We start from the raw sequence: 22,596 nt of genomic DNA, 5'->3' as shown, positions 1-22,596 counted from the left end.
GGCTAGCGATGTCGCCACAGATGTGGGGTGTGCTCTCCCGGTCCCCTCCTCCCCGGGCGCGATCGGCGCTCTCCGCGTGACCCGGTCACGTGCGCCGCCTCGCCTCAGTCAGCCGGAGGCGCGCGAACTCTACCCCGCTACCTTCCTCCCCCTCGGGCCGCGCTCCGCTGTGGCTCCTCGGGCGTGAGGCGGTGTTGGCGCCACGCTGTGGCCGTGAGGGGGAAGCGCCTCATGGCACCGCCCCGCCCTCCTGCCGCAGGTGCGTCCTCACGGCGTTCCTCAGCGCCTCCCCGCCGTTCTGAGGTGGCCGGGAGCGGTTCCCCCTGCCTTCTCTCGGCGGCGGTGTTCCACACACAGTTGCCCTGTTTTCCTTCAGTTTTATTTGAGGTAAAACCCAGCTCCAGGGCAGGTCTCTGTGTGTCAGCTCCTTCAGGTCGGCAGTGCCCTGTTTCACTGCTTCCAGTGTGATTTTAGGTTGTCTTCTTTCTTTGTTTGGTTGCTTGTTTTGGGGGGGGAGGGATTGCTTGTTTGTTGCCAGCGTAACTTACATGGCACGATTCAGGTGCTATTCCCAGTTTACGATAGCAAACCCAAAGTCCCTGCAATCCCTTACAGCTTCGTGTAGCTTTCAGTGCTGATGAGGAAGGCCCTCCATACCATTGCCCATGCCGGTGTGAAAATAATAAATACTGCTTACCAATTCTGTGATTGCCTGTTTTGAATGAAGAACAGTGACAGCCATTCTCTGACTGAAGGTCACCTTAGCATGAGCTGTGTTGGTTTTAAGATGGTGTGTTAGATCACTGCATCTACAGGTGTAATTCCTCCTGCACAGTCAAGATCTGCTGATAAAGAAGGCACTGGGTGATTTTATGTGATTCCTGATTAGCAGATCTGTGTCTCTGGATACTTCTCTCTTTTTCCTCTCCCCTGAAGGAACAAACCATCTACCAGTACTCTGTCCCATTAGTTTTTATGATCACTGGGAAGACAGCTTATGCTAAACACAGCAAGTAGCTCCCACATGACAGTTGTCTTCTGCAAGAAAGCAAAGCCCAGGAACACTGTAACCTGCTTTACAACATCTTTATCACAAAAATCCCCATTTGGCCATTCAGAAGACTTTTAAACTTCAATGAAAGCAGGGGACCCAGCCTTTCTTTCCTGCATTCGCAATCTGATTTTTCTCCTCATTTGTTTGAAATGGTGCTTTGCCTTAAAGCTATAGGTTTTGGAATTATCTGATGAAGTTCCATGTCACTTTTCATGACTGCAAGAAGAAACTTGAGATGTGTTTTACTTTAAGGATAAGAAAAAAGGACACACCATTTTCTCAAAAATTGTCTCAAAACACCAATCTTGGGATTTTTCTACAATTTGAGATGAAGGGTTTTAGTGTTACACTGTAGGTAATGCAAAGCAAAAAAAATCAGAACAGCAAAACTATCAGAGCTAGCAAAAACTGTTGTAATAGTTCCTCAAAAAGCTCACCCAGTCCATCATTTTTTATTATGATTTATACAGTATCAGATATTCATTGCAGGGAAGTTAGACTAGATGGCCCTTAGAGGTCCTTTCCAACTCTAAGGATTCAAAGATTCTATGATTTACACAATCTGCTTTTCAGATAATATCTAGTGACTTCATAACATTTGGACAACAAAACTGCTTTCTATTTATTGATAACTTCACCACTTTGGTAAGGCCATTTCCAAAAAAGGGGTTTTTGATTTGGAGGTGGGTAGGAGAACCATTAAAACAGTTGCTTTTGGTACATAGCACTGGTGGCTCCCCTTAGACATAAAGTAGATTTTCAACCTGCCTTTTTCTCTGTGGAGCACTTTGAGATTCCTGCTGTAGTAAAGAGCTGTATTTTCTTTGAATAATGAAATTGTACATGTTGTCATAAACATTTCCTTTGTATTGCACCTGGACTATGCTGCAGTACATAGACTCATACAATAGGCATATAACAGAAAACCAGTAACAACTGTAATTTTGTTATTCACTCTCTTGAAGTTTGTTAGCATTACTCTTTCTTCCTGATAATGCATTCTGAAGAGCAAGTTTGGGGCAAGGAAGAAATTCCTATCTCTGCTCAGTGTATAGTCCTGAAATAGTTATTGCTATTTCAATTGTGTGAACCATTATGGAATGATAACAGTTTACACTCACTGCTCTCTCAGCCCATTTGTGGGAGAAATAGCAAGAAGGAATAGTAGGATCTTGTCCTCTGTCTGAACTTCTGGCTATTTCGGTTCTTCTTTTCAATGCTTTTTTAGAAAAATTCCAAAAATGATGGAGTTGCAGCAGGCCTGGTCTGTGTTACAGCAATCAACAAACAAATGCTTTGCATTCTAACTCTCCATATCCAGTCACATGTAATTCAAGATAATATTGTGGCCTGAGCCCTAAACTGCCTCACACTCTTGCACACAAAATGTAGTCAGTTTCTATTTTAAGACAAAGCTTAGGGTGTGAGATACAGCTTCATTAGGACCACTATATGTCAAATCACCCTCCACTCCAAAGAACAAGTCTGTTCTCTTTTTATAGCTGTGTTAGAGTGCAACTAAGATACCCACTGAGACAAAAATGCTGCTTTGAGTGTGAGAATAGGAAAACAACATAGCTTAACGTGATTCTGAATCAGTAGAAATTGCAGTATCGCTAAGAAAATACTGCCTTTCACATAAGCAAGCATTGACCTGTCACCTAAAGAGTAGTGGATTTAAACAGGGAGTGCACAAGTCTTCTGTAGCACTAGGAGGGGTCTTTGTATGACTTGGTGAGGGTGTCTCTGTCTGCTGAACTCCTGACATTTTAATTTTCTTGCCAGCCAGTAGGGGACAAACTTCACCAAAGAATTCTTCAGCACTTGGGTACCAGGTAGATTCCAGCCTAAACATAAAATCACAAGGTGTCGAGGATATTTTCACCCTTGTGTTTACTCTTAATATTTTGGTTCTTAAAAGAAAATGAAGTATAATACATTATTTTTACAAGTGCGTTGAGTTGTCTGCTTCTATTCACTGTATATGTATATTACCTATCTAATCTTGTCAGAAGATATTAAATGATTAGTGGTTTACCTGATAGCATGTCCTTACAAAGTTCTGTAAATACCTACCTTGAAAGAATGTAATTCATTCCTGTAAGATCCAGGTTCTGTTTCAGTGAAATCAGCAGTAGAACATGAATGACAGAAGGCATCAGTCACTATTCTTTGCCAGTCTGCCAGATCTGCAGAAACTCTGTGCTGCTACAGTAACACTGAGCCCCCAATTACCAGAAAGTGAGATGAGGAGCACACAGATAAAAGTCTGCAGGTAATGAATTAGAGTTATTTTCAGAAGCTACTGATGTTTGCTATTCAGCAATTTTATTAGTGCAAATAAAGTTAGCTGTAATAAGATCAGCACAATTCTTATTAGCAGTAAACACTATGACATTTTTCAAAGTAATTTGTTTTTGATGGGTGATGTACTGGCTATTGGAGAAAAATATACTATTAGTTTTTAACTGATGGCATTTAAAAACATAACAGAACAACCTACGTGGAATTGCTGAATATTTGAAGTTACTCCATAAACATACAAACTTGGAATGCTTTAGGTACATCTTTTGAGATATTGTAATGCTTTTTGTAGGTTGAGACAAAGAACAGAATACTCAAAGAATGTGCACATTCCTTGCAATCAGAAAGCATTATTCCATTCCCTGTAAAGGGAAGAAATGAGAAATTCTGCCAGATGGAATGCTTTGAGGCAGATCTGTTAATTTCCCAAAAGCCTGTAGCCTGTAATGTTTGCCTTAGACCACTGTGGGTGGGTTAAGAGTAAGTAAATTGGATTTGTTTGACACATTACACTGAACCGTTGGAAACTGATTTTAAAAATTAGAATCAATGTATTATCTTTTTAATAAAGAAAAAATGAGCTCCCACTTTAAGTTTATTTTTGAATTTTTCCCTATTTTTTTTAAATCTACAGACAGCTAATATTCCTGTATCAAGACATCCTTTCTGCACCTGTTATTGGAACATTAAATCAAGTTTCAGTTGTCATGGCGGTCAGTAATAATTGATAAATAAGTATATGTAGTTACATATAACCACACATCTTCACAAAGGATTGTTTGAGCACCAAGAATAAGTTACATAATTTCAATCACACTTCTACTATGCATTAGTAATGTAGATGACTGTTTAGTTAATTTTTTCTTTTGATGATTTTGATGAAATAATCTTTTCAGGAAGTGAACCTCTTGTGGAACAGAATTGACTTGGCAAGATGCCACAAAGAGAACAGCAGAGCCATGTTCTGCCACTTTGTTTTGGGCAGTCTTTTGCTCACTTGGTAATGCACCTTCACCAAGAAATGAGACTGCTGTACAGCAAATACCTAAATATATTTTTGCTGTTATTCCCCTTGAAAGTATAGGACATGCTGTTTTCTTTAAGTACTCCTCAGTATGCTTTCCTAAGGCAGGGATACCAGTGGGCCAAGATGTATGATTTGATAAAATTCTCTTCAATTTCAGACACTTGAATTTTCTTTTTTTTTTTTTTAAAGATACCATTCTACAAATCAGGATTATGTGAAGCATATGTAGAGAGACAAGGAGCTACTGTAAGTGCTGAAAGATATTTCACTTCTTCAGACAATTACATTTGTTTGTGACAACTGTTGATAAAGACAAGTATTTTTCATAGGGCAAGCAATTTGCTCTACAGAAGAGAAGTTTCAAAGTTTAAAAAGAAAAGCCCATTTTGTTGTCAGAATGTTTCTCGTTAATCTGAGTATTGTAAGTATATTCAATCAGTCAAAAGTTTTAAGAAACTCCCTGAGCAATTTCACTGTGTTCCTCTGTTGTAGTGGGGTCCTAATCCTGCTCAAAAGCATTAACATTTGACCTTGAAGCAAAGACAAACCAAAGAATCCTTCTGGTGGTGTGAAGCTACCCACATGTCCTGTAGGTTCTGTTGATGAGGTGTTCAGAGAGCTGAATATCTCCCCACCCCACATAGGATTGGGTGGCTCAGAAGCAAAACTGAAGACTAGAGAAGAAACAGAACCCAGAAGCATAACAGCAGTTGCTGTTTCAGGCCATTCTGCATGTGCTTTACTATCCTTTAGTATGCACTGTTTGTGGGTTTTATAAATGTATGTGTGGATGTACTGAAATTACTAACTCCCAAAAACTAATTGCAGTCAAAGCCAGTAGCTCTGGTGCAGCCAGCTGTAGGTATTATTTTCATTCAGAATGCTATACAGTACAGTCAAACACAGAAGTAGTATGGCAGGTGAACAAAGCTCTGCACACATGTTACTTCAGTGATTGCAAGAGGAATTTCACACAAACTTAATACACCTAAGTTTTGGAAGCTATGGCTATTGTATGGAAGATATCTAATAGATAAGTCTATACACTTTTTCCCCCTTAATGGAGTTATAATCTCCATGAAAACATTAAATGAATTGTAGTGCCCCATACTCTAACAAGACAAAATCTAGACATTTACATCAAATATTATGCTAACTTGTAGCTATATAGATGAAAAGAGGTGTAACTTACTATTACTTTAAAGCTAAATCTTAGTGTAACAGTATCTTTACTAAGATTCTGATTTAAAGTCTTTACAAAAGGAACATTAAGTATTTTTCTCCTTTTCTCATTAATGTTATTAGCTGGAAGCACCACAAGAAGTTAATCCAGCCATCCTCCAAACCTGTCTCTCCTATACACTTACAGCCAGACTCACCCCTAAATGGAACAAGGCTGGTCATCTCCTGGTGCAAGGTATTCCACTCACTCAAATTAAGAATTGAGCATTTAAGTTTTCAGTTTTTTTATTATTGCATTTGTTTTCCTTATTTTAACTTCTCTATTATTTCTATAACTTTATTTTAATTACACTTTTATTGTTTATTTACTCCTTTATTCAAATGTTAAACCTAAAAATTTTTTTTCTCTTTTCCTCTCTCTAACAGACTAAACAATTATTTTAACTGAACATAACATAGAAAATTAATCATTTCCAAATCAGATATTATCACATAGCTGTTTTGCTCACAAAGAAATAAAATCACTCCTCACACATTCTTAGCTATAGTAAACAAAGTATTTACAAATTAACCAACAGGTAAATACAGGGAAAAAAAAGTTGGCCTCACCTAGGTGGGGAAGAGACTCTCCAGCCATACAACACACCTCCTCAGAAAGCAGCCTAAACCCAAGAGATACTCTACCTTCTGTGGCTGGTCCTTATATGAGCCCAGCATGGCTCCACCCTGGGTCCGCCCTTTCTGATCATGTGGGGAGCACAGATGCAAACAATCTGTGTTCCCTGGATCAGCCATACCCCTTCACCAGGTACTCAATCACCAGTTCAGGCTGTGACCTAACAGTTCCCCTACAACAGTAAATGTCTTCTAAGAACTTTGTTTTTCAGATTCATGCTTTCATCAATGGAACTATTGTGCTTGATTATGTTTTTCTAGTACAGAAGCATTTTTCTATCACATATCTGTGTATGGGAACTGCTGAATCACAGCCTGAACCTCTGATTGATCACCTGAGGCAAGCAATGAATCAGCCATGGGAGCACAGGTGAAGGCAATTCACCTGTGCTGCCGGAAGGGGTGGAGCCTGGCTCCACCTCTCCTAGACCCATTTAAGTGCTGACTACCAGCAGGGGAGCATCTCTTTTGGAGATTTTCTCTGCTGGAGTTTTGTAGAGAGCCTGGGCTGTGGGTAAGTATCATATGTATTCTGCTTTAATATAGTAACTATAGCTTAGTTCTCTGGTGTATCTTATAACATCTGTATATTCATTGATTGTACCATATCCTACTCATTTTTGTCATTCTAGATGGAAGTTCTGTTGCCTGGTGTATCTATGCTGTATAATAAGATTGTACAGAACTATGGGAAAATAGTTGTATTTCATATACTATGGTGTTCTTTTATTAAGCAGAGCAGTAATGCAGATCATTCAAAATATACACTGAGAGAAGTGTTATGTGCTGTTATCCTATTTCTGGCTACAGTATTAGTAGTATCTTTCTTTTTCAGTGTCTTCAAAATGTACAGACCTATGAAATCAGCTTATTTAGTGATAACAGGTAGAAGGCTAAATGGTAGCTCTTACAAAATACAGCTTCAGTAGAACCTTAACAAACAACAACATGCTCCTGCTGCATGCAAATTGCTTAATCGTGTATGTATTGCTAAATCTGGCAAAACTCATGATAGGTGTTAAAATATATAGTAGTACTATGCAGCTTTGATTTTGAATTTCAGAAATTTATTAACCTTTTAGTCAATTAAAAACACTTCCATGTATAAGTTTCTTCTTAGAAAAGAAAGAAACTTGTGAATTTTTAGCTATTAATATACTTACATCTGGCTTGCTTTTTGGTTAAGATGCTAATGGTTTAGAAAATAATGTTTATCTATTTTGTTTTATTAAGGAAGAGATTTTTTGTCTCAAATAGGAAGGCAAAATGCAGTTGGTAAGTACAGTTTTCTGTTAGGAGTAAGCTTGTGTAAGTGAATAAGGTGTAAATATGTGCGCGTAAATATAAGTGTGATGCTTAACTATTGTAGAAAATACAAAACTAAATTTATTTTTAAATCTCTAGTATAAAGATGGAAGATTATATTTTGGGATATTGAACTCAGTTTACAACAGTTACTTATTTTGACATCAATTTGCAGTAAGAATATATATTTGGAAGTGTAATACATTCAGACTCTGCACCACAAGTGGGTGAATGTTCCAGAGAAAATTCAATAAGTGCTTGCCCTGATCATATAGTCTTTGATATTAACTATATCTGCATGCATAATGTTGAGCTTGATGGCTCAGTACAGCCACTGGTTATTTTTATGTTAAATATGTTTGCTTTGCAAATTAATATTTTTGTATCAAATGTATAGGTTTCAAGCTCCCAGTTGCATAGATGGCCCTGAGTTCACAGGGAGATGTATAGATTGCAGTTAGCTGTTGGGTTTATTTTCATTCTTAAAATACGATTAATTTTTATTTCCATACTGAGATCTGTTTTTTAAATTCAGTACTTTAACTGACAATGGCTTTAAGTAATCGTTTGGTTTAGCAATCTAACAGTTGAGTTATAGTTCAGAACAGGGCTTTGGACTTTGTTTTTATTTTAGTTCTAGACATCAATGTATCAGAGAGACAGCTTTGTATCAGTGTGGAGGCTTGCTCAGTTCGGTTACCACCCCCCAAGGTATAACACAGTTTTGTTTTCTATGGCTGTATTTATCTTACCAATATTTAACTTCATTTGTCCAAGGTGACTTACAATTCCCATGATGGGATTAGAACAGCTTATTTCTGATGTATTTAGAAGTAACCACATTGATTAACTCTATACAATCATTTAGGTGTGTAACGCCTGTATTTTTTATATTGAGGCATTCTAGCAAGCATACCAAGCATCTTTATCATACAGATTCAAGACTACTTTCTAAATTTCCTTCTAACAGGTTTTTTCCTAAAAGCCAGTCACAATCTCACTAATAAATAACCAGTTTTGAGTAACATATTACAAGTGAAGCTGCAGGTAATATGTCAGCACTATGTATAAGGTAAATGGATGTTGTTTTTTTCTGGAATTTGCTGAGATTCCTATGCAGCTTCCAAAACACAGGATCAGCCTGTGTCATGCAGCTTTATAAATTGCTTAAGAAGTAATGGCTGAGGCTAAAAATTGGCCATGTCAGTACATCCACACATGCAGAGGCATATTTGTTAGATTTTCAGATTATTTTCCAAAATAATTATTTTGGATCCAAAGTATTCTTTTAAAGAAGAGGAAAAGTAAGATTTCTTTTGTGACCTAATTAGACAGCATAAATGTTGTGTCATTGTGTCATTTTGAAATTGGATTAATGGACGGGATTGTGGTGTGGCTTCATTGTCAATTTGACTATTTGAATACTTTTCTAAAACAAAAATTGACTATTTTCTTATCAATTAAGAAATGCAAACCATGATAGAGCATGGAAAGAGAAAATGTTTTATAAATCTGTGTTAAGTTGGCCCAAACAGCCAAATTTTTCTTTTGTGAGAATGTGTTCTAATTCTGTTGCTGGGATCTTGGCACTTCATAGAATCATAGAATGGCCTGATTTGAAAAGAACCTCAAAGATCATCTAGTTTCAACACCCCTGCTATATGCAGGGTCACCAACCAACAGAGCAGGCTGCCTGGAGCCACATCCAGTCTGGCCTTGAATGCCTCCAGGGATGGAGCATCCACCACCTCAAATCACTTGATTATGCAGAGTGACATATGAAGTTCCTAGGCGGTCAAACATTAGTTTCTGAGTTTAATTTTAAAAAACTGCATGAAAGTGAGACAGTTCTTAGTTTGAGAAACTTGTTCTGTATTCTTATTAACACACTTAACATTTAAATTTCACTGCCTTTAATTGCCTTTAAGCCTTTTACCTATGCTTTGGGAAGTGTTGGCTCTAATGCTTAGTTATGATTTGCTTATTTCATAAGGAGTCTGTGAGATGAATGAATAATGTATAAACCTCATTATATTGTGATATACAATTAGTTTTTGTATTTAAGTTTTGTACTACTATAGAGATTTGCAAATAACTTTTTTCTATTTTAAGCTGGAAGATTTTGATATTTCGGCTAACACCATAAAGCTGTTTGAGAGCAATGAAAAAACAGTTATTGACAGTCATTCCATATTAACTAACTGGTGCTATGTTTTGCCAAGGTAGGCACTTATTTAAATTCCAGCAGAAACAAATATTTCCTGGAACATTTGCCATTCAAATTGTAAATTCAGTGCTAGTGACAAGAGCACATGTTTTACATCCAGACAATTTTCCTTTTAGGTCTCAGTGTTATGGAAGATGTGAAAAAATTAGTGAATCACAAATTATGTGTTTAAACATATTTCAATTTTAGTACTCTTTGCTACTGTTGTAATGTTACTTTTCTTTGAGTATAATTGTAGAAGGAAGTGTAAATTTAAAGAAAAATATTTTCATCTTTGTCACAGACTGTTTCAATCCTCACCTATGATTTTCATCATAAGTGTCAGAAGTAATGATACATTTTCATTTGCTCTACACTTTGTGGTATTGGGTATTACAGATGAGAGCAATCAGCCTTATAGGTTCCAACCTCTTTCTGTATTTCAGCAAACATTGCTATTGCTCTGTTGCAATCTTATGAACTAAAGATGTTAGTTCTCAAAACTTGAGAATAATATATACATGCTTTAAATGCTAAATAATCATAGAATCACCAAGGTTGGAAAAGACCTACAAGATCACCCAGTCCAACCAGTAGTTCCCACTTAACCTGTGTCCCTCAACACAAAGTCCAAACATACCTTGAACATCTCCAGGGTTGGTGATGCCACCACCTCCCTGGGCCCATTCCAGTACTTGACTTTTTGAAAGTCCAATTATTTTCAAATGAGCTTTATGACATCCTTTGTAAGCATCTTTTTTTCATCTGTGCACAGCATGAAAATGGGTCAGATCATAAACATCAGCCGTAGAATTCCTCCAGAATCTCCTTTCCACTCATATGAAGAATTTCAGATGCACTGGAAGAATCTGGTAAAAAGTGCTGTTCTTGTATTTTCCCTCTCTTCCTTGTGTTTATATTAAACTTGTATTTGTAATGCATATTTGTGGAGGTTTTCTGTTTGGTTGGTTTGTTTTTTAGTATGGATATATTCTTCCAGAAGATACTGAGGAGAGAGAAATATACTTGAGTGTTTACTTCAAGCCAATAGGGGAAAGGTTATTTACGTATCCTTTGAGAATAATTTTGTTCCATGTTCTCTACCACTCCCCTAGCTAAGACCTAAATTTTCATTACTGAATGCACCACATTTTCTTCTACAACTTCATAGAAATCAGTGTAATGTTTCATTAGTCAAACTGAAACAAAATATTACATCTGTTTGTGCTAGAATTGAATGATAGAAAGTCAGATCAGTTTGCTTCTCAGCTTCTGTAAACATGATACTGTCAATCTAAATGGTGACTTAAGAGGAACAGTTAAATTAATACTGTGTTTTTTCTGTAAAACTGGTGAGCAAATATTTATTTTAAAGAGGTTTTTCTTGCTAGGAAAGACTGGACTAAAGGTTATTAACATTATTGCGGTAGGGTAGAATGTTTGTAGTCTTGTAACTTTGTAAGCTTTGGTCACTTAAAGTAGATGTTTTTCTTCACCTTTTTGGGAAAGAATCTGTAGACATACTTCCTTTATTTTTTCTAAAGGAAAGTGATTCATAATTGTGAAAATACAAAGAACCTTGTTATGCATCCCTGAACAATATTCAGGTACCCTCTAAGGTGCATTCGAAGTCAGCCAGTGCAGTATTTCCCTAGAACAGACTCAGGAAGCGTGTTGAACTCTTTTATTTCTGATGTGAAGGCTAAATTTTCACATCTGTGTGGATGTCCAGTAAGGATGACAAGTAAAGCACTTTATGCTACACAGCAACTCTCCCGGACCCCAGCGTGTGTAAGGTTTTTTATTTTTTCTTAATAAAAATACTAATGGCATGTATTCTGTTCCTGATTTGAAGTAAGCTTTGTCATATTCAGAACTCAGTGACAGCATGAATGCATACTTATCACAGTGATAAACTTTTTAAAAAATGTGCAATGTGTCATTACTTTACATTGTTCTATTGCTGTTCAGTTGAAAAATACATTAAAAAAGAAATTAGCATTAGAATTAGCATTATACTATTAATTTGTTGCCATCAGTATTTGCTGTTCTATCATCCTTATTTTACAGCCAAGTTTCCAGAACTTTCCCACACTCCTTCCAGAATAATAACAGTTCTAAAAATATTCTGCAAATTATTTTTAAATAACAAACTAAGGAAAATTAAATTATATAAACTTAGGCATTCAAAAGCACTCCAGCTGTTAGATGTACTCTGGCTGGTGATGGAGAGGAGGCACAACACCCTTAATTGGAGCTTTAACAAAGACTGAGACTCAAATTTCTTGGGTAGCAGTATGTAAAAGAAGTGAAGTAATTAATTCTCAACAAAGGATGCTGACAGAAATTGCAGAGATTCTAAAATACTATAATCCTCTTTCAGAACACAGTTCCTATTTATGTCTCTTCAATGATCAAAGCTAGGATGGTTCCTCCTTGTCATCTACAGTTTTTATAGGCACCTAGACATCTTTTGTTCAGAGTACAGATGCCATTATTAGTCTTAAGAGCCTATCAGACAAACTCCCTGCAGAACCTTTAAAAGCACATTGCCTAATTGGGAATCGCCTAAACCAAAATAACACATACTTTGCATGGTCTGGTAGTGACAGGACAAGGAAGAATGATTTTAAACTACAAGAGGAGAGATCTATATTTGAGTGGGAAATTTTTCACTCAGGTGCTGGCACAGCTGCCCAGAGAAGCTGTGGTGCCCCATCCCTGGAGGTGCTCAAGGCCAGGTTGGATGGGGCCCTGGGCAGCTGAGCTGGTGGGGGGCAGCCCTGCCCATGGGGTGGGGCTGGGTGGGCTTTGAGTTTCCTTAGTTCCCTTCAACCCATTCTTTTGATTCTGAGACAATGGTTCTATGATAATATCTGTAATTTAAGTCTTCTGAGAAATATAATATTCCAGCATAGTTTATAAACAAGAAAAAAACTGGGAAAGGAGAAAATGAATCTTCAGTTATGGTTACAAGGAAATATTGTTTAAAGATACAGACAATTATAATTCAAAACAGGATTTTGTATGGTTATATATTGTGGTGTGTATCATATATATTGTAGAGATGCATTAGGTGATCAGATTTTTAAACCCAGTTAAATGAGTTTAGTAGCTCTCCTTGTATTGCAGGAAATACAGTCTGAGTTACAGTCTGAGTCTATGAAATTGGCTGGTGAGATGGTTTGTGTAGTATCCCTGACTCAGACACCTCCAAGGAAACAGACTTTGGCTAGTATTTCTTCCTCATGCAGTAAGGAGAACAGCCACTGGATGGAGCATTTGATCAAAGAGCCAAAGCTGCACACTTTTTCAAGTAGCAATAAAAGTGCAGAAGAGATTAGTGTTGAAGTAACTGAGAAATTAATAAATAGGCCAAGAATATCAGAGCTACCACTTCGGAAGTCCTTAGGAGTGCCTGGAAGCTCCGCCTTTGATCTCTCTCCAAAAAAGATCAGCAAGATTATACCAATTTTCAAAGGAAGGTTGATGCAGATGAATGGAAACACCACAAATCAAACTGATGGGAAGGAAAGAAAAAATGTTGAAAGACGATCACCGGTAAAACATGTTAAATCTTCTACGTTGACTGTTTGCAAGTCCAGCTTAACTCAAGTTTATAAACCTGCTACTCACAGCAGCTCACTTCAGATAATTACTGAGCAAGCATATATAAAACAAGATGCATCTGTATTTCAGTGGAAGACAGAGTCTAGTGGACAAATGATTAATTCTAACTCTTCCAGTAACTCAGCTGCAGGTTGGAATTTGAGTGAAGTCAATCACAATAAGGCAAATTCTCCTTCCCTGCGTAAGAATGTTGGGCCAGTGCTTCAGAAATCTGATATCAGTCCAAAACTAAATACATTTGCATCTTCCAATTCAAGAGCGGGGAAAAACTTTGCAAGTCAAAATACCACACAAGTTCTCAGGAAACAACACCAGTCAAAGAAAGTACATTTGCAGGTTTGTAAATTAGAGGATGAAATGACAAATTCCAGTTTATCACAGCAACAAACAAAGAAATCAAATGAAGGACGAGGGTTAAATATTCATGAATCCGTCTTAAATGATACAGTGTGCATTGCCAAAAATGATGAGAGCAAAGCATCCTACTGTTCTGAGAACTGTATTGCTAAGACAACCTGTCTTCATTCCAACTCTGTCTGTGAACAGGTACAGTAAAGAACAGTCACTATCACTGGTTCTCATAAAATCAGCATGTTCTGAAATAACAATGAGCGATAAAGAGGATGATTTTTGTCATGTTCTACCATCATTCTTAATATAATTGCCTAAAATTTCTATCACATGTATTAATGTTTTGAACCAATGTTGTTCTGGAAGGGAAGATTTACTTTGTCCTCTGAGGTAGACAGATTTTTTTATTTCAGACTTCTAAGGTGAAATAACTAGTTCTAATTTCTTTAAAACAGTTTGTTCTATCAGTCTATCAAGATTTGTTTAAGGGTGAACTTTTCAGTGCTGTAAAACCATCTTAGTGAGCAGTCTCTGGAAGGAATCTCAAACCTCATTGATTGTGTGGTGCTGACTGCAGTGTGTATGAAGCAGTGCTCTGTTAGACAAACACGGAAGGTTTTGCAAATACAAGTTTAATCTGAATTTTGCTAAAAGTACAAGTCAACACAAAAGATTCCTCCTTGGTATAAGGAAAATCATCTCCAGAGTGAAAGTAGTTAAACACTGGAACAAGTTGCATGAAAAAGTAGAACTATTATCTGTTCAGATTCTTAAAACATGACTGGGTGAGGCCCAAAGTAATGTGATCAAACTTTGAAGTTATCACTGCTTTAAATAAAAGTTGCAACTAGACGATTTCAAGGCATTCTCTACAATCCAAACTTTCTGTGATTCTTACTGCATTTTGATAATACAAGTAGCTGAGCTGATTTCAGTGCAGTTTTTATGGGAATGATGTCCTGCAGGTAGGACACATGGATGAAATGTGTTGTGCTTCTGTTTTCACCTGTAAAATGTGATGTGTTATGTCCTGGCATTTTTTGCCATTCCATGTGCACTGTGTTTTAGATTTATTAGTTTCTAAATGCCAAACCACTGGGAATTAAGGGGCATAAGATTTTTGCCATCTAACAGACATATTTTAGCTTCTAGGGTGACAAGATATGCAGCAATTGCTGAACAGGGTAAGTCAGGATATGAAGATGAAACCTGGTTTGAGGAGTAGCGAGATTACAATTCACACTGGTAGTGATAGACATTACAGATCACAATGCATTGTGTTGGTGAGATCTGATTGACAAAATACTGTGTTTGTTTGTTTTTTCCAATGAACACAAACTTCTATACTTTAAGATGTCTACAGGGAACAAATATCTGACATGTGATGAAACAGTGACCTCAAAACTGACTCATTCAATGAAGGAGAGCAACAGGGAAGCATCTGAAAAGAAAGGCTCTGCCAGAAAAAGACAGGTAAAAGGCCTACACACATACACCCTTAGCCAATCTACAAGAACTCAAGAAATAAAAAGAAAATGAAGTTTTATCATCTTATCATGTTCCATTTAAAACAGGGAAATAAATAAATATTACTGAGCTCACTCTTGGCAAAAATGATCAGTTATGCTGGTATTACTTCAAATGTGCATTTAACACTCTTGTTTGCTGCACAAGTTAGTACTAGAATGAAATCTTTATAATGTTACATAATGTAAATACGTTTCTGAAGTAGAATTGTACAGACAAAAATTCTATCCTCTTACTTAACTATGGGTATTCTTATTGGCTGTGTAAATGTTACCTGCATGTTACATGCTTGAATTCAGCATTACTTGGGTAGAAATGAACTCCTAAAGGCTATTTATGAATCAATGTGGAATTTTAAAAGGTATATTTTCTCAGTTATTTAATGTATTTCAGATGTTTCATTACTAGAAAGGGCAGCAGCATTTAAATAGGTTCCTAATACCAATTGTTTTTTGACCTTTTTCTCTAAATTCTGTTCTAATGACAATAGTGTGTAAGTTAAAATCCTCTTAATTTTCTCATTATTCTTAATTATTACTTGTATTTATCTCTAGGCTACACTTCTGCTTCTCAATTTCAGTCCTTCAAAACTCAGTTATATCTTCCATTTCATTCCCTTTACAGTCACATTCTTAATGCTTTTACTATCTAGAGATTAGGCTGATCACTAAGGATCAAGTCTAAAGCCTCTAAAGCTCAGTACAGTTGTATTTTGTTACACAGATATGTATTATCCGTGCTAGCCAGCAGAACATACTGTGCAATCCCTCCATAAAATAAGTCAGAAGGCGCATATTTTGCACACACTTTTCTCTGTTTCCACCCAGGTTCCCTTGCCTTTTATATTTTATCTCAAGCAATCAATGACCATTTGAGGTCTCATTACCCATACACAGTATGAAGAGTCTTTGCACTTTTGTATGTCAACCTGAACCCTGCAAGCTGCTTTAGGGAGGTGGCAGCAAGTTCTTGTTGGCTGCAGCAACACTACTGCTGGCACCAGTGAATTGGATGCACAGATGAAGGGGAGCCTCGGCTGGAGGCTTGGGAACACTCAGAAGATTTTTTTTTTTAATTGAGCTGTTAGCTTGTATTACTGCTTTGTTTTCCTGATTTTTTTTGCTTGTTTGTTTTGTCAACAGGAAGAAGAAGGCTACTCAAAATTGAAGAAAGTCAAAAGAAGTAAGCCATTTATTTAGGATATAATGGAGTACTGAAGAAAATTCTGGGTATGTTCATTACAAAGTTAAAGGATTTCTCTCATTTTTTCTCATTATTCAAATAATATTACATGTCTATGATAATATTTGTATTTTATGGATTATGATATCAACTGTCTCCAAAGGAATCACTTTTACTAAACAACTGGCTTCTAGAACAAAATACGGAGGTAGTAGAAGCCAAGGTTAACTGGAACAAGAAGCCAAAGTCCTTGGTTTCTTTGGACACTAGCAAATAAAGCATTGCTTTATTTTTTTTCTTTTTGTTACAGACAAAAGCATATTCTACTACTGAGAACGTGGCTTTAAATTTGTATCTTTGCTCTTTTTCTTTTAGACTAAAATAAACTTTTTTTTTTGCTGCTGCTGAGTTTCATTTGAACCTCAGCGAAAGCAAAAATCATAAACCATTACAGTGGGACTATCTATGTTATTTAATACCACTACATGAAATAGGGTAGCTAAATGCTTTTGTGGTGCCAAGATCTAATCCAAGGACAAACTGGCCTGTCATACAAAATGAAAAAAATTAGTTTTATGGCCAGATATTTGAACCCACAGCATGGATTGTTATTGATAACTGTCTTGCAGAATAGAATAAATTTTCCCTATGAATATTAAGGATACATATAATGTATGAAAACCACTAATTTTATTGCTGTAGTAGCATATTGCACATAATTAGGAGAAAAATATGCAGGAAGGAGCAAGCCCTTCCAGTTCACTGTTTTAGAGGTAAGTAGAAGTATATTTATTCAGAGAAAAACATTGGTGTGTGAACAATGGTCTCATAGACAGAACAGTACAAAAATATAAGCATTATACAAATTAAATAGAAAATACAAAAATTTTAAAAAAGCAAAATACAAACTGTATGTCTTTTAATCCAGCTTTTGGCTTCAACATAAATGCTAACAAGTTAGCCAAATACGCATGTTGTCTCAGAGGTATACTTTATGTCCTTCTATTCTTAGTGTAGATAAATTCCCTGAGGTGATACTATCAATTGTCTTTCTTCCTGAAGGAAGTCTGTTGTATGCATAGAAGATTTTCATATGGGGCCTTTGTATTCTGCTATTCAGCGAATCTGTTTCTGTATCTAGTGTTTCATCTGCCCTGCTTTAGTTTCAAAGCCAGACACTTGAGGCATGACCCTTATACGGATGTGATCTGTTTCAGCATATTGAGCATAGATATCTGACTTTTTGAGAATTGACAGAGATCGTGTTCCTGAGAATGGCCAGAACTTTAACTTCTTAACGTACGTTAAATTACAACTTTCTTCTTATTTATGGATTAGACACCAAATGGCCAAGTTGATTATTGTAGATAAAGCATAAACAGTGGAGAACAAATTGCCATCCATGGATTGTTTATCATAGAATCGTTTGAGTTGGAATGGACCTTTAAAAGTCTCCTAGTTCAAGTCCCATGCAATGAACCAGGACACCTACAGCTACATCACATTGCTCAGAATCCCATCCAGCCTGACCTTGAGTGTCTCCAGGCACAGGGCATCTGCCATCTCTCAGTGCTTCACTACTCTCATGGTAGAACAACTTTTTTCCTTATATCCAGTCTAAATCCTCCCTCTTTTAGTTTGAAACCATTCCTTTTATCACATATTTAATATATGATGTCTAAGAATACCATTGGCATGGATTCATCATCGGCATTGGTGATTTAAAAACAAAACTAGAGCTAAAATAACTTCTGCTGTTGGATCACTGCCTACAATTTCATTTCTGAAAAATTTTGCTTTGATTTTTCTTTATGATGTATTACTGCACTTGCATTCAGAATATATGTTTTTTCTTCAACACTTGAGAATTACTTTTAAGTTTTCAAATTTACTGTGCAGCAACAGCTGTAGGTGAGGAGGTCCTAGAATGGAATTCAGTTGATGTAGTTGACAAAAATGACTTGGATCTTGTAATTCATGACAGTAAAAACATTTATTATTTTTTTTACAGTTATCTTCTGAAAAGGGTTGGTTTGTTACTAATGTGTCACATTCACAGCCTGTTAACTGCTTGAGGAATTCAGAGTGATTCTAATTTTCTTCCCAATTTTACTGGATCAAATAAAGGGGATATGTTGATAAATCAAGTAAAGTGTCATTGAAAGAAGCATGTAATATTTTAAGATCCTTAACATCTAATTCTAACACTAAAACATTCTTGTTCATTCTGTTTGTATCTGTATGTAGACAATCCCCCCCCCTCTCTGGGGAAGAACATACTCAAAATAGCAGAGCTGAAGTTCCCAAGCCACTCATCTACAGAACTCTTCCTGTAGCTCTTCTCTTGTTTTGTTATAGGATACTGACCTTTGGTTATGGTTGCCAAATTCCATTTAGCAAATGAGAAGCTAAAAACTCATCTGAGAGAGTAATAATACTAATATTTTACATGAAATTAATTTCTACCATTGATGTAAGGATACTGTACACACAATGAACGTGGGGGATTCACACAACTGGAATTAAGTAAAAATTCTCAGCAGTTTTGTATATGAGAGCTGGATCACTATTATATTGTTTCTTCTAAAATGTGGATTGCCCCAAGCCAACATTTAAGAATTTCTCTTATAATTGAAACGATATAGTATGAAATTTAAACAAAGCCATCTTTCATCTGCTTTCTTGATGTAAAATATAGAGTTGAAGTAATAACTTTTTGTTATATAAACGTAGCATGATCTGTTTATGGAAGGAACACATAACATAATTTTGAAAACATTTACATGGAAATTATATGTGGTGAAAATATTTGTGTTTTCATTGAAAAAAAGATTCTGAACATTTTTAATCACTCAAAGCAATTTATTTTATAATGCCAGAAAGCTTATTTCCAAATCAGATCGGAAATAACCTTTGGTCTGTATGTATTAGTAAATTGTTAGAGCCTTGCTCCAAAGAGTAGATGTTATCACATTACTGCTGTTATCCTGTCTATTTTTCATTGCTGCAGGCTTGTTCCAAATTGCGGTTAATCCAATTTACTGCATGGTCAACTATTTTAAAATGCTGGAGAATGGTTTCTTCAGATTCTGTCTCTTACATTTCTGTAGAGCTAAGACTTCATCTCAGCTGGTTAAAAAGCTGTGAACACACTTCTGCAATGGAAATTGCTGCCTCCAGAACCACAAAAAAACAATTTTTTGAGGGATTTAAATTTAAAAACTCAAATGTTAGAGGAAAGATAAAGTTGAGTATGTATCAAGGATAGCTTTTTCATTTGTTCTGTGTAAAAAATTTTTTAAAAAGAAAAAAAAGAACTTGTATGTTCTAGATACAAACTCTGTAAGGAAAACACAAATACAGAGCTACACAACTTTTGTTTGCATATTAGCTGTACTGTTCTGAGTTGCCTTTTGATTTCTTTTGTGATCTCAGCTTTTTCTGTTTTCCTCATTCAGGCTTCCAAGAGGCCATTAATGTACTTGAGGATCTCTGAGCTTTGTGATCTTTACTCTGTTTATGTCATGTCACTGCTACCTGTTTCTGGATGAAAAATTGAAGGTTAAATACATACAGTCACGTGAATCCATGTGTCACCACCTACCCCAGACAGTTTAGGTTAATAATCCTCAAGTGGTTTTGGAAATTCAGCTAATTGTTTGGAATTCTTTAATCACATTATGTCTATCCTAGCACTTGCATACATGCCTGACTGCTGTTCCAAGTTATTTTGAAGTGTCAAGTTTATATTTTTATGTCATAATTATATTTGATGATACAATTATTTGATATATTATCTGCATCTCTTTGTTTCACCAGTAAAACATTCCTAAATAACTTCTCCTTGTTAGTTAGAAAATAAACACTGCAGTTTTTCTTAGTCAGGGAACAATCTCAAGGCTGGATTTGATTACATCTTCTTTAGCTCCTATTATATCTTTTAGTGAATTTCCATTCCCACAGATAAAACTACTGGATATAAAGGATTTTTAAAGTCCAATTCACAACACCATTCTTGAGCAATGCATGCTGGCATTTAAGTAATTTTATCAAAATAAATGTAGCTAAAAATTTACATATGAATTATTTTGGTCCCATTATTGTTGTTTGTAAGCGAATATTATTGTGTTACATGAAAATTAAGAGGCAAACACCAATTTCTAAACTCAAACAATATAAAACTGTAGTATAACAATTGCTTTGGTAATATATTGCCAATATCTTTTTTTCCTAAAGGAATTCATACAGTGAGACTTCACATGCTTTATGAGAACTTTGGATATTGCCATGGTTGTGTTTTTATTTGCCTCATGTTTCATGTTAGGATTTTTCTCTCCTGCAATAACAAGTTTTGTTTATCGTTATTTATTTCAAATGGAAAATGTTAGCATAGCTCTGATTTGATGGTGCCAGCATTTAAAAGAAAGTGAGCACTTCAGACTTGTAAATTTATTGCATACAATAAAAAAGAAAACTACATCACACACAACACAAAAAAGAGCAATATACTCATCAAGAAACCAAACCATATTTACATCGTTTGGAAACTGGTATACAAAGCCACTTTTCAAATGCTGTGGATTAGTTATTCTTTCATAGGTTTGTTTAGATGTAATCTATCTTTTTCTTTCTCAAAATATGGAAAAGTTCATGGAAAGGTTGCCTTTCTGCTATGCTATATAAACTTGTGCTTCATCTGGTCTGTCTGTCATAGTAGCTATTTAAGTGCTGCCTGTTTCCAGCATTTGCCTGATATCTCCTTATTAACAGAAGTCATTCTGCATCATTCTCATGTTTTAAAATGTTTGCATCACTTTGTTATCTATTATAATACTCCAAAGAGAAAATACAATTATTGTATATTCAATTTGTTCCACTTCAAATAAACTACTGAATAATTCATATGTGCTAAATGGCCAAATCCTTTCTAGCCTGTGCTGTGGGTGGGAACCTGTTACTCTAGCCCTCCCAGCCCTTGTAAGTATGCAGCAACATGTTTGGTACAGAGTGAAAATGCACGGGGTGCAGGAGTGGTGGTGGAAATGCTGCTCTTGGGGAGGCGGGTTAGTGCTGGGGCTGCCTTTGTGGGGGTTTATCGATGCTGAAGGGATCTTCACTGCTGCCTTATGCTGTACATGGAGAAGTGTTAAAAGCTTCTCTCAGTTCCTCCTGTAATGAATTCTCACTAGCTGGGCAGTGCCCTCACTGCCTGGGCTCACCCAGGGCCTCTGTCTGTGATGTCTGCAGGTTGGATTTCTCAGGGGGAAGGAACAGACAGTCTCACTCACCTGCCCCAAAATATCCTGTTGTGCATCAGTAACAGGTGGAAATGTAAAAAGTTAAAGAAATCCTTGGGAGTCAGAAAATGGTCAGAGGTTAAAAGGCAGAAAATATTGCCCACCCTTTGATGGCTGCTGGGTTTTATCATTTTGCATGGCTCTTTCATCAGTTTTTCTATGTCCAAGTCAACTCAGACTTCCATTTGACAAAGCTTTCTCTGACTTCAGTATTGGAGAATTCAGAGTACTCCAGCTGAACTATTTGTAATGAGTTTACATTATTTAGTAAATACCCACTTCCAGAGAGCAATCTGGTGTATTATGCATATTTTCATAAATTGACAGTATTCTTTTTTTCCACAGATGTAACAGATGTAAGCCAAAGGGACTTCTTAAGTTCTTTAAACTGGCTTGTGCTCAAACTCCATGTCAAATCTAAACTTAGAAAGTTACAAATTATTTAGGCAGGGAAGCTTGCTATTTAGTTCCCTTGGTGCAGAGTTTGTACCAGCTTGTGTTAAAAGTTGGTTTTAAAACAGCCAGGTTGAAGCCTCCTCTCTCTGTATCACAGAGTAGTGGAGTGAATGGGGTAATTCAAAGACTTCGGGCTGCATGCTGATCAGCATGCTGGTCCTCACTTCTTAGAGAACCATGAAGAATTTCATGGCATCTCTCCTATTTGTTCAGGAAAACGATGTGTTGCAGCTGTGAAAAAGATTCACTGTTCTATCTTGTTGCAATGCTGTAGTTTTGCTAGTCTGCACAATGCTGAGCAGCAGCTCAACCTCTCACCTAAAAATTTGCAGCCAGGATGAGCATAAATGTTTTCACTGGGATCTGCACAGAACTGGATGCAAACTCTGAGTAGCTTAAT

General features: G+C 36.4%; 1 protein-coding gene across 10 annotated transcripts; it reads left to right on the top strand.

Moving 5' to 3' along the window:
• The first annotated feature begins 92 nt into the window (after window positions 1-92).
• Window positions 93-21,343, top strand: C3H18orf63 (chromosome 3 C18orf63 homolog). 10 transcript variants are annotated; one of them, XM_090137313.1, is made up of 15 exons: window positions 93-259; window positions 3,178-3,329; window positions 3,993-4,071; window positions 4,575-4,631; window positions 5,691-5,802; window positions 7,476-7,517; window positions 8,182-8,258; window positions 9,660-9,769; window positions 10,529-10,625; window positions 10,735-10,820; window positions 11,361-11,544; window positions 12,886-13,719; window positions 15,088-15,207; window positions 16,404-16,490; window positions 19,902-21,343. In XM_090137313.1, the coding sequence occupies exons 2-14, from the start codon at window positions 3,196-3,198 to the stop codon at window positions 16,458-16,460; spliced, it is 1,989 nt and encodes a 662-aa protein (XP_089993439.1). In that variant the 5' UTR covers window positions 93-259; window positions 3,178-3,195; the 3' UTR covers window positions 16,461-16,490; window positions 19,902-21,343. The 10 variants fall into 10 exon arrangements, with proteins under 10 accessions (XP_089993439.1, XP_031444889.2, XP_089993436.1 ...); XM_031589029.2 differs by having other exon boundaries at window positions 12,886-13,929; XM_090137310.1 differs by having other exon boundaries at window positions 3,166-3,329; window positions 12,886-13,929.
• The last annotated feature ends 1,253 nt before the right edge of the window (window positions 21,344-22,596 follow it).

The sequence above is a fragment of the Phasianus colchicus genome, chromosome 3, assembly GCF_987193195.1.
Source record: "Phasianus colchicus chromosome 3, bPhaCol1.hap1.1, whole genome shotgun sequence".
Classification (NCBI taxonomy): Eukaryota; Metazoa; Chordata; class Aves; order Galliformes; family Phasianidae; genus Phasianus; species Phasianus colchicus.
This window is presented reverse-complemented; position numbering and strand designations above follow the sequence as displayed.

Bases quoted from the DNA above. Each gene is read 5' to 3' on its own strand.
- C3H18orf63 (XM_031589029.2), top strand. From the start codon at position 3,196: ATGAATGACAGAAGGCATCAGTCACTATTCTTTGCCAGTCTGCCAGAT. The intron at 8,259-9,659 runs GTATAACACAGT...TTCTATTTTAAG, and splicing joins TTCGGTTACCACCCCCCAAG to CTGGAAGATTTTGATATTTC. The intron at 15,208-16,403 runs GTAAAAGGCCTA...TTTTGTCAACAG, and splicing joins GCTCTGCCAGAAAAAGACAG to GAAGAAGAAGGCTACTCAAA.